At 32.3% G+C, this 12,259-nt stretch overlaps 1 protein-coding gene across 1 annotated transcript in view; it reads right to left on the reverse strand.

The window, feature by feature from the left end:
- LOC134697661 (arginine--tRNA ligase, cytoplasmic-like) overlaps window positions 1-11,968 on the reverse strand; it is a 111,461-nt gene extending 99,493 nt beyond the window's left edge. The window contains exons 1-8 of the mRNA XM_063559945.1: window positions 11,927-11,968; window positions 8,853-8,978; window positions 7,507-7,695; window positions 6,421-6,510; window positions 5,070-5,248; window positions 4,338-4,521; window positions 2,447-2,576; window positions 645-749 (exon numbers count right to left, since the gene is read on the reverse strand). Of these exons, the coding sequence (XP_063416015.1) occupies window positions 645-749; window positions 2,447-2,576; window positions 4,338-4,521; window positions 5,070-5,248; window positions 6,421-6,510; window positions 7,507-7,695; window positions 8,853-8,978; window positions 11,927-11,968 (1,045 nt within the window). The remainder of the gene's footprint in view (window positions 1-644; window positions 750-2,446; window positions 2,577-4,337; window positions 4,522-5,069; window positions 5,249-6,420; window positions 6,511-7,506; window positions 7,696-8,852; window positions 8,979-11,926) is intronic.
- Window positions 11,969-12,259: the final 291 nt, after the last annotated feature.

Consider the following 12,259-nt stretch of genomic DNA (forward strand, 5'->3'; position numbering starts at 1 on the left):
CAAAGGTTTGCCTGGCATATAAAAATATTGTTAATCCTTGGCCTTCTTCTGAATTAGATCGACAATAAAACCAATCAAAGTGGGGCTTTTATTAGGGCTGTGGCAATTTTTATTAAATTTGATGCCTCATGGAGAAGGTTGTCACACTTTCTCCAAATTAAAGAACCCATATGCAACAACTCTTTCAAAGGTTTGTATGTGTCCTGTTGCATGAATAATTCAAGTCCCTATCCAGTAAACCCTCATTACAAATGTCATGCCCTTCATTCCTGTCAACATCTATAGCAGAACCTACCTATTTCATTTAATTTAAATATGTTCTCGTCTAAAACATGAATTTAATATTTGCCATTGGAAGTAAAGCAAATAAAAGTGAAATCGAACAGTTTAAAAACAATTTTGCAATCAAACTATTCTTAATTCTTAAAAAAAAAATCCATTTTAGTTTATGTTGTTAACCTTCAGGTACTAAAAATAACAATTTGGAGCAACAATAAGGTAATGGCCTCAACCAAACTGCCATAAAGTATAAATAACAGAAAGCTACCACCAATTAGGGATGACATAGTGTCAGCTTGATGGCTACAAACATACTTTGCTGATTCACAAAAGAAGGGAGTCCTGATTAATTAAAATGTACTTACTTTTGTCATCTAACTCCTGAACAATATTTGGCATCATTTTATGATAATAAGATTCTCCCCTTTCAACAATGGTTACTCCAAGTCGGTCATATACTTTCTTAAATTCTACAAAATAAAAATACTTGTAATATTTCAAAGGGCATGTAACAATAATCAATTCAAGCAAACAAGCTTTCAATATGTAAATGAGATGATACTGAAAGATTTTGACAAATATTCTGAAGTGGGGGCATTTGTCTTTTGATATACATTAAAGTACTGATACATGTGATACTTATTTCAATTTTGTTGTTGTTGATAATATATTTTCTTAGTATGCACTATGCAGGAGTTCATAAATTGGTCTGTCCATTTTGGAAAAGTACCAATATGAATCCTCCCTCCAAAAAACAAACAAAACTGACACTGACTTGGTACAGGCATTTTCAAATGTCATGAATGTAGAAAATGGTGGATTGAACCTGCTTTTATAGTGCTAAACCCATCAATTTTATGACAGTCTCATCAAATTCCATTATATGAATCAATCTGTAGGAAAGTAGACTATCAGAAGGATGACTGTGAACACAAATATATGCAGATCATATCATGGCTTTTTCATATAAGTGACTACATGGAGTATGTCAACTATTGGCAGTACTGGTCAGGAATTAGGAATCAACTTATAACATTGTGAAATCTAAATGCAATATCTTTAGTTATAAATTTAAGTAAACACTGACCCCATTTCAGAACAATCAGATTAATGGCTTGCCTTACAAAAAAAATGCCTTATGGTAATCACTGACAGTCAGGGGTACTACTTGTACAAGTTATTTGTATTTACTTGAAGAAGTATAAAAAACATACACATATAAGTAAATAAATAATGTTTAAATAATCTCCCCCTTCATTATTTATTTACTTATATGTGTATGTTTTTTTTACTTCTTCAAGTAAATACAAATAACTTGTACAAGTAGTACCCCTGACTGACTGACAAACAAACCAATAGAACAAATAAATTATTCCATGTTTGTGGAAGTCTAAAAAGAATATAAGTCAAGAATCTGATGTTCAGTAGTTTTCTTTTGTTGACGTTGTTCATAAGTGTTTATTGCTTCTTGTTGTTTTTTTTATATAGATTAGACCTTTGGTTTCCCTCTTGAATGATTTTACACTAGTCATGCTTGGGGTTCTTTATACATTGTTGTTTGGTATGAGCCAGGGCTTTGTATGAAACCGTACTTTGACCTATATGAGGCTATAATGATTTACTTTTACACATTGTGACTTGGATGGAGAGCTGTCTCATTGGCACTCATGCCACATCTTCTTATATCTACTAACTATTATATCGACTACAGTATTGAAAAGATAAAGTGATTTCTACTAGTCAGGTAGAAGTGATTTCTACCAGTCAGGTAGAAGTGATTTCTTCCAGTCAGGTAGAAGTGATTTCTACCAGTCAGGTAGAAGTGATTTCTTCCAGTCAGGTAGAAGTGATTTCTTCCAGTCAGGTAGAAGTGATTTCTTCCAGTCAGGTAGAAGTGATTTCTACCAGTCAGGTAGAAGTGATTTCTACCAGTCAGGTAGAAGTGATTTCTTCCAGTCAGGTAAAAGTGATTTCTTCCAGTCAGGTAGAAGTGATTTCTTCCAGTCAGGTAGAAGTGATTTCTTCCAGTCAGGTAGAAGTGATTTCTACCAGTCAGGTAGAAGTGATTCAAGTAAGACCACTTACAATCTAGAACTCAACATAAAATCAGTTTAAAATATAACTTTTGTCTCAAATTAATCATGTTCATCATTAAAGAAAACTTTACCAATTCTGGATACATCACAAATTAGGTTCCAAGCCTTGATATGACTATCCTCATAATTCTGTAGTTTAACAACAGCTTCATAAGCTCTCTTCTTGAAATCTTCATCATTATCAAACCTCACTTTGGATTCCTTTAAATGTTAAAATAAACTGTGAAATCTGATTTAACTTTAAGGCATTAGAGCATATAAAGTGACAAAGCCTTTTAAAGCTAGATGATATAAATGCAAGAAAAATTCCAGTTTTCATGGTCTTTCTTATTGAAATGGCTGTTTTAAGTCATTCAGATTACATATTTTTGAAGTACCTTTTTGCTATGTATATTTTTGTGGATGAGCCAACAGTCTAAAACATTGTCAAGCTGTTCTTTCTGTGAAATGTGCCAAATTATCAGATAATTGTGATGTTGTAAAATAGAAATTGAACTTTATGTAAAACTCCAAAGAATAGTATTACAACAGATGCAGCTGCTTCCAATTCTATTTTTCAGTTATGAACAAACCTTTTTAAAAAGTCCCAATACTGACAAATAAGGAATAAAATATAAAGCAATTAGAAATGAATATCATGACAAAAATTTACATGGACCAGGGCTCATGCTACCAGGCGACTTGGGCGAAGAAGTCGCTTTCCCGACCGTCACTTCGCTTTCCCCGACCCCCAAAAGTGAAGACAAGTCGCCCTGTTGTTTACGATACTCGCTTTCAGTCGCTTCCGCATCGGAGATTTTCAATTTTTACCAAGTTGATGAAACATCAACTTTTTAATGATAATTAAAGAAATTTAGACATAAACGATTAATTATCTTATGAAATGAGGTTGAAGCATAGTTTTTGCAGCGTGTAGCAAGTTATTTGATAAAAATACATCTTTTTATCACTTCGTGCACTTCCGAAAGTTCCGGTGCTTGTTACTCGAAAACGTACATCTACCTAACTTTCGGCTGCAAAATAAGTTTGTTACTTCATTTAAACTTGATAAAAGTTGCCTCCAGTAAATGTTCAATCCATTTATTGCATTAAAAACGTCATGATCCTTTCCAAACAACTTGTCAAACATTTTTTATTTTTGTAAATTTTCTTGCAACCATCCGCCATTGTCTGATTTCTAAAGTACGGATCGGAAACGGACCAACTATGACCGAAATCCGTATTTTTACAAAAATAACTACGGACGCACGGATGAAACAGCTGACAGAAGAATATTGATCCCAACACGCATTAAAAGACTTTTGGTTACATCTAAATAAACTCATCATTGATGAGTGTATATAATTCCCTATAGTTTATATGGATTGTTGTAAACTATTGTAAAGTTGTTTATTTCTTAGACTATTACACTAATATCAATATATTATGGCCCAGCTTATCTTTATATATCTTTTGATGAGAAACACTGATTTCATACACAAGATAGTTTTTAATTAAATTGTAATTGATATATTATAAATTCTTTACCTTTTAAAAAAAATAATATTTTTTTTTAGTGCTTGACATTTAGTTGGTAGTTTCTCACAAGGACCTTAGTAAAATTTAAACAACTTTTAATTTGAAATGTTACTTTTATTGAATACTCAGATATGAGTTGAACAATATAAAAAGAACATTATTTACAAATGACTGTTTATACTACAGTAAAATTCAAACATTGTAGCGCACCGCGCGAATGGGCACTTCTCTTTTAAATCTCACCACTTCTCCCTATCAGTTTCAAAAAGAGAAGTCACTTCTCCCTATAATTCTGAAGTAGTGTGAGCCCTGATGGACTCACTCACAGAAAATTACACCAAGAATTAAAAATAGACTAGATTTTAACCGGTACAAAATAAGAATACAAACCAGTATGAATGGATGGGTTTCACAAAATGATAAACTATGCAAGGTTTAATTTACCTTATAGAACTTCTGCAGATCACCTATAGGTGGCGACACTGTAGCATAATTTGGAAACTTGTCTTGTAAATGGGCAATCAACATTCCAAACTGTGTACCCCAGTCTCCAAGATGGTTTAATCTGAGCACATCATGCCCTACCCATTCTAATAGACGACAAATACTCTCTCCAATAATTGTGGATCTGAAATCAAATCAAAGGTGCCTACAATAATTCCTGTACATACAAAGCATCCTTGGCAATTATACCTTGCAATAAATTTTCAAATTATGCACATTAATTCCAAGATCTCAAATTTAACTTTGAAATTTGTTCCAGTATTATTCAAGACTCTTTGTTTACTTGGCTTTAACATGTTTTTTTCTTATGGTGTTTACACATTTATTCTTATAGCTGTTAACAAATTTTTTATCAGATCAAAAAATTTTTATGATGTTGTTCATTCTGTGGTTTCAACCTTTATGTGATACCAATTTCTTTCGATTTCATAGTCAAAGTTGAATGATGAATTCAAATGTTCAAAGAAATATAAAGTCTACTACCAATGAGTATTAGAGTTCTCATAAATAAATGAATCTAGAGAAGTCCATTTGTTGTTATTTTGAGCAGCAATTGTTTGCAAAATATCCAGAATTAAAATCAGTTTCATGAGTATTTACCTAGTAGGATAAATTACATTTTTTGATAGAAGCTAAAAATATTAAAACATGTACATGATGTAAAAGTGATACCTTAAATGGCCAACATGCATTTCTTTGGCAATATTTGGTGATGAAAAATCAACAATAGGATGTTTCTTTACTCGAATAAATGGTGGCCGGACTCCGTTGTTGAGCAACTCGCTCATTTGCTCTGCTACATAGGATTTGTTCAAATAGATATTTATAAATCCTGGTCCACACACTTCAAGCTATAATAATGAATAATGTATTTAATTACTGTAAACAAAGCTAAAATATATCAAAAGGTACCCTTTAAACATATATTTGTGTCACATAAAAATTGAACAACATTGAAATTTGATAGAATATCCATATTTTTATGCTTCCTTGCAATAAGCAACAATTAAAAATATGACAAATTTTTTTAAACATCTTTGGAAATGATCAGCAACGTACCTCTCCAGCGATTTAAACTTGTCATTCATGTCATTATTGATATTATCATATATTGTGTTGAGAAATATGAAGAAAAGCAACTTGTGGAATGTTAGGTCAACAGCAGTATTTAGAACTTGTTGGAACTGCTTGGCTAATTTTGAGTTTGTTTAAGAAATTTGAGTTTCAAATAATATTAGCACTTTCAAGAACCCCTTATGATAATTGGAAAGTCTTTCTTTTCATTATCAAAGGGGCTTCATATGTATTGGTGTTTACTGCAACATCCATTGTTGCTGAACTAGTTGATATTGAAAAAATAATTCATGGGAGATGGAATATATCGTGATTTAACCACGGGTTGGCCCTTTATGACAAATATTTTTACATATTTTACCCTGAGCAATAGCCATTCTAATAGGACAAATACGGCTATTGTTTTGGATCAAAGTGCTCAAGGTGGAGGCAAATATTTGCCATTCCCATAAATAAACGCACTATTAAATTGGCGTAAAAGAACGGAGCAAACTGAATAAGTGACATGCTTAAAGTTTTTACAATAATGTATTTAGATATGTTGGGGAGAATTTAAATTATTATTTACTTATAATGTCTTATATGTTTAAAAAAAAAATCAACTTATACCACATTTAGCATCGTTTGTTTACGTTTCCTTGTTGTGATGATTTTTGTTTTGGCAAGGTTGTATTTTCCCATAAAATACTCATATTCTTACGTCATCGTTCTATGAGGTCAGGTGTCTCATTCATAAAAAAGTATATGACGTGGGAGTCGATTGGAACAGCCTAACAATGTATTCATATTTTACCACAGGTGTGTACTCAAAGCGTTTAAAAGGACTTCATGTTAGAATCTTGTTTATAAAGTGGTTGTTGTCTTTTATAAAACACTCCCTGATTCTATTTTAAATTTTATTATACGACTATTATTAAATAATGTTTAAATATACATCTGTATTGCATACCTTTTCAAAGTACTGTGTTTCAGGCATATTTTGCATTATAGCCTCAGCAATTTGTTTTGGATTTGTGTTTTGTCCTTGACTTTTCAACATCTAAAATGAAATAAAACTTTTCTTTAATCTTTCAATTATCTTTTTTATGTAATACATGGTAATGCATTGCATGATAAGCTGAGTTTTAAATAACAGATTTATATGCTAACTATCTAACAATTGTTTTAAATCTCCCCTTTTTTTAAAATAACAGTGTATTCATATTGTGAATCATAGATGAAGTTCATTCCTTCAGTGTATGTTTACTTGTTTTTATAAATATGTCTCTTGATTGAATTAAGCCATTTCAATTGATATATTCTATTGTGTGTCTTACTATGTTGTAATGTTACAGAACTATTTCAGGTTAGGTGGTGAGGATAAGCGTATTAAAATGTGTAAATTGTCGCATTTGTTTGCACCTGTCTCAAGTCATGAATCTGTTGTTCAGTGTTTGTCTTTTGTTAATGTGGTTCATGAGTGTTTCTCGTTTCTTGTGTTCTGTACTTACTTTTGACAGTGTGAATTTTTACTGAATTATAAAGTGTGTGCTTTATTAATTTGAGTTTATTTTTACCCACTAATTTTCTGTGAACTGTACATATAGCTTACTGTGCAATGCTGGTTTTGGTCATAATTGAAGGATGTACAAGTACAGTTACCTATAGTTGCTAAATCTACATTGGTAGGTGTTGGTGGATTGTTGTCTCATTGGCAATCATACCATATCTTGTTTTATTTCAAATAAAGCTGACTGAATTTTACTGAATCATTTTTTGTAACTGTACATTAATTTTATACTGTAAAAGCGAAAGCTTTTGTGGAGTATTTAATTTCATTTATTTCTTGATAAGAGTATGTCCACGAAATTAAAAAAAACCTGAAAATTCAACTTTCATTTAATATTATTTCCAATTAATGGAAACCATGAAATTAAATCCCCATGAAATGTTATATAGAGACAAAATCCACGAAATTTTAACCCACTAAATTTCTACAGAACTTAAAAAAATTTAAGATTTTTTGACAAAATCTTCTTCAGTGATATGTACTTACTTGACTTATATTCATGGCAGCATTACATTGGTAGTCATTCTTCATGGTGTGTTTTCCTTTCTGGATTGCTACAGGTGGATTCTCTAGGTCAGGGAAGGTCTTACGTATAGCTAGGCCAAACACATCATCTATTATACCAATCAAACTAACCATGTTCTGTCTACCTTTAGTTTTCTCTCCATCAATATTCTATAATTAAATGAGCATCAATTCCAGTTTTTAATACAATAATACAATACTGTAGATTCATTATTATTCGTTGGATACCAATTTTTGTAAGTTTCGTGGGTACTGGTGAACCACGAATTCACATATTCAACAAATTTTTACAAATTTTCTATAGGCTTTATAGACAGAAATCAGCAATTTTATTTGAGTGGTGATAAATTGATACTTTTGATACATTTCCTGTGTTATGTGTCATGTGTGTGTAGGACATTATCAATGTATAATAACTATAGCACAATCCAAAACATTTAAATATAAATTATATATATATATATCAAATTAAATATATATGTTAAATGAGAAATAAAAGTTTAGATGTAAATAATACAGAATAAAGAATAAATTTAATTCATAGACTTTTGTTCACTGGTTGAATAACAATGTTAGATTTTCCAAATTTTTTGTTCTTCCCTCACTGGGATTTGAACTCATGCTACTGAGATATCGTGATACCAAATTGCCTGCACTTTATCTGACATGCTAGACCACTCAACCACCTTGGCATCATATATATATATTCACGTACATGATGTATGCTTTTATGTAATGAAAATGACAAGATACCTGGTGTGTACTATTTCTAAAGAATTATTGACCTTAAAATTGAGAATGAAAATGGGGAATGTGTCAAAGAGACAATAACCTGACCATAGAAAAAACAACAGCAGAAGGTCACCAACAAGTCATCAATGTAGCAAGAAATTCCCACACCCTGAGGCTTCCCTAGTTCAGTGATAATGAACGCCATACTAAACTCCAAATTGTACACAAGAAACTTAAATCAAAATAATACAAACCTAACAAAGGCAAGAGGCTCCTGACTTTGCATACATATATTTTTTGGCAGAAACACTTACTTTAAAACTTTGCTATCATCATGATCATGGTGTATCTAAAATTAACCAATACCACTTTTCGATTGATGCCCCATTTAAATAAAAGATGGGCAGACAATAAGAGAAAGAGGAATTTATTATTATGACTACAAATTCTACGTTGCATAAAATGTTAAAATGATAATAACATGTCTGCTAAAAACATAATCAAGCTTTTCTTATCTTTTAATTTGATTTATAATCATATCTCAATACAACATGCATACATCAATTGTAAGTTACCCTTTTAAGATGATTGATTTGATATCGCAGTTTAGCATTTTCTGATCTCAATTTCTCAAGTTCAGGGGAGATAACTCCAGCTGCTAATGCTTTTTGTGGGTCTTGTAGTCTAGATATTTCCGCTTCCTGTAAAATAAATAGAATTGATTGATTGATTAGTAGGAGTTTAATTCTACATTCAGCACTAATGCACTATTGTGTGGATGTCAGTTTTTATTGGTGGAGCATACCTGTCAACCTGTGACGATGAAAATGCAGGTCATGACCTGCATTGAAGAATCAAATCTCAGGTCATAACGCGTACAAACTTTTTCGAGTTGAATTTCAGAATTTATGGTACATTTTCTTATAATATATATCAAAGATACCAAAACATCAATGCATGTTCACTTGGTTAAGTCATTTAAATCCTATTAATTATTATTTCATTGCACTTTTAAAGATTTTTATGAATTTGTGTAACACAGTCTTATGTTCTGTACTTTTTGTCAACATCAAATACTACAATTTATTTTTCAAATGTAATTCTAAAATGTTTGAGACTACTGGCTATGTAGTCTTCAAACATACCATCAACCACAAACAAATGGAAGTTTTTAACGACCTTGACTGGCTATACAGCCCTTGCACGGTCGGTAGCATCAACCACATAGGGAGGAAATTAGAATATGATAAAATATAGTAATACTGTTAAAGGAAGTATAAAGGTATAAAATTATTGGAAAATTATTTTTAAATATGTATTTGAATTTCATATTTTCATGATTTAATCTTTTTCACCCATAAAACGTAACTATAATAAGAAATAATTTTGAATGGTGACAAATAAGGGGAAGTAACTCTCTGGTTGAAATATGTTTGTAAACCAAACAAACAATTATTTACGACCTAAAGCTAACATAATTGGTGTTAATTAACAGTGTGTTTGACACCAAAGCTGTCAAGTGAAGCCATGCACTGAATGGGTCACTTCATTTGACAGTTAACATAGCTAGATGAACTTCCTGTTCATGGAAGAATTACGAATTTGCCGGTATTTCAAAGGAATATTACTTATAAAATCAATCTCGAGGCTAAGAAATTGGGTCATTTTCGGAATTCCCGGGTTATTTCAATGACCCGGCTGGTGTCCCGGGTGATCCCTCAGAATTGTGAAAAACTCGGGTCACACCCGCAGAATACGGGTCAGTTGACAGGTATGGTGGAGGAACCTGGAGTGCCAAGAGAGAACCACGTCCTGCAGTGAAGAAAACTGATATTCTGCGTACGTGTTTTGAGAATACAGTTCACATGGTTAAGTCTGCCTCTTATCTTGACTTACATCTAGAAATTGACAATGAGGGTCAATTAAAAACAAAACTTTTCTACAAAAGAGATAATTTCAGCTTCAAAATTGTGAACTTTCCATTTGTATAAGCAGTATTCAAGCAGCACCTGAATATAGACCATATATCTCCCAATTGATACGATATTCCCAGGCTTGTATATCCTGTCATGATTTTCTTAAAAGAGGACGGCTGCTCACAAGGAAGCTACAAAAAATGTATTAAACCAAGAGTTCCAAATGGTAAAGTTGAAATCATCCCTTGGTAAATTTTACAGACGACATCACCTGTTGGTTGACCCACTGACCCTTATGATATATATATCAGTTTCACAGATGATAGTGGATATATATGTTCCTTATGTCATGTATGTCGTAAATACAATCCTGTCCCTTTTCCCAATTGTGACTGACACTATAAGAGTTGTAATGAATTTTTACTAAAATGAGCAACAGGAAAGGTGCCACAGGTGGACATGGTGGAGTAGGATCTGTTTACTCTAACTGAGCACTAGTCCAAATAATTATGACGTCTTGAAAGGTTTTTATATCATTTTTTTTTACGCCTTACTTTTCTTTTTTTTCTTTGACGCCTTACTTCAAAGTAATTAGGTGTCATCAAAGTAAAGCGTCTAAGAAAAAAAATTATAATAGCCTTTCAACAGGTTGGGGATAACCCACCAAATGGGGAACTATTCCCCAAATGATTAACAATCCCTCATTTGAGTAATCATTTCATAGTGCTGTTCAAGAGGTCATAATTATTTGGTCTATAAACTGAGGAATCCGGGTCCGTCCGCCCTGATTCTGGTTCGCCCTAGTTTCTGTTCGCCCTAACACCTGTTTGCCCCGAGTCTGTTCGCCCTGATTTTATTTTTTAGTATAGTGTTGCGTTGTATGTATTTAATTGAATGTGTTGAAGTCAGTCTACAATTTGGCCGAATATTTATGATGTAACATGTTGTTTATAAATAGCTAGCTGCTACTAGGACTAGGTTATAAGTTTCCTGCATTTTTTTTAGCTGTAATCTCTGTCCTGCATTTTTATTTTTCACTTTGTTCAGTCCTGCCTTTTTTTTGTTGTTAATCCTGACTTTTTTTTACCTAAATTGTCGTCCTAACTTCTTTTTTTTTTGCAAGTGTCTCATCCTGCCCCCCCCCCCCCCCCCCATAAAAATCAAATGGTAGCTCCCTTACAATCAGTGATATCAAAGATTTCAAATGATACCTTATAATCAGCAATCAAAATTCAATCAACAGTAATTTCAGGCTCAGGGGATATAAACTCTAAGCCGGGAATGTCACAGTATATACCCTGTCTGAGACCTGAATAACATATAATATTTCGTTTATTCATGTAACATATAGACACATATACATCATGTACATATCATAAATGAATAAAGGGCAAACGTTCGCCCTGGGTTCGTTCGCCCTATATTCATTTATGATATGTATATGTGTCTATATGTGTATATACTCAGTGCGAATGAACCTAGGGCGAACATGTAATCAGGGCGAACATCCCGATACCTAAACTGAGCACAGGAGATCATTCTTTAGTTTTTTGCTTTGTTTTGTGTACTTTTACTTGTCTCTTTTTTTTTAGACAGACATTGTTAGTACACTTTCTTAAGTTTGAATGTCACTCTGTCTCTGATATCTTTCGTCTCTCTTATTTTTTAATGTTTTTTTTAATATGTAAATGTCGGAGACCCTGTTTTCAGAATACTTTTAAGAGAAAACTCACAGCCTGTTCTGCATGAGCTGTTAAAATAGATAAATCTGACATTGTTTGTCTAGGAAGGTAGTTTACAGGCTGAGTACACTATTCTATATTCTGTAAAACTGACAGACGAATTTCACCACGTTGAAATTGCCGCTTCCGGTTGATGAAATTCATTGTAAACGATAATAGCTTATCCAAAGAAGTAAAATAATTCGAGATTTAAGTACATAAGAATGTACAATTATGATTTAAAATTTAGTTTTAAATCAATTTATCAAATGAGATTTCTATTTTTATCTCTTGTTTGAAGATAAATATAAATATTTTTGTTATCGTGTAGCTTAGTTTCCGGAA

Source organism: Mytilus trossulus, chromosome 14, assembly GCF_036588685.1.
Source record: "Mytilus trossulus isolate FHL-02 chromosome 14, PNRI_Mtr1.1.1.hap1, whole genome shotgun sequence".
Taxonomy (NCBI): domain Eukaryota; kingdom Metazoa; phylum Mollusca; class Bivalvia; order Mytilida; family Mytilidae; genus Mytilus; species Mytilus trossulus.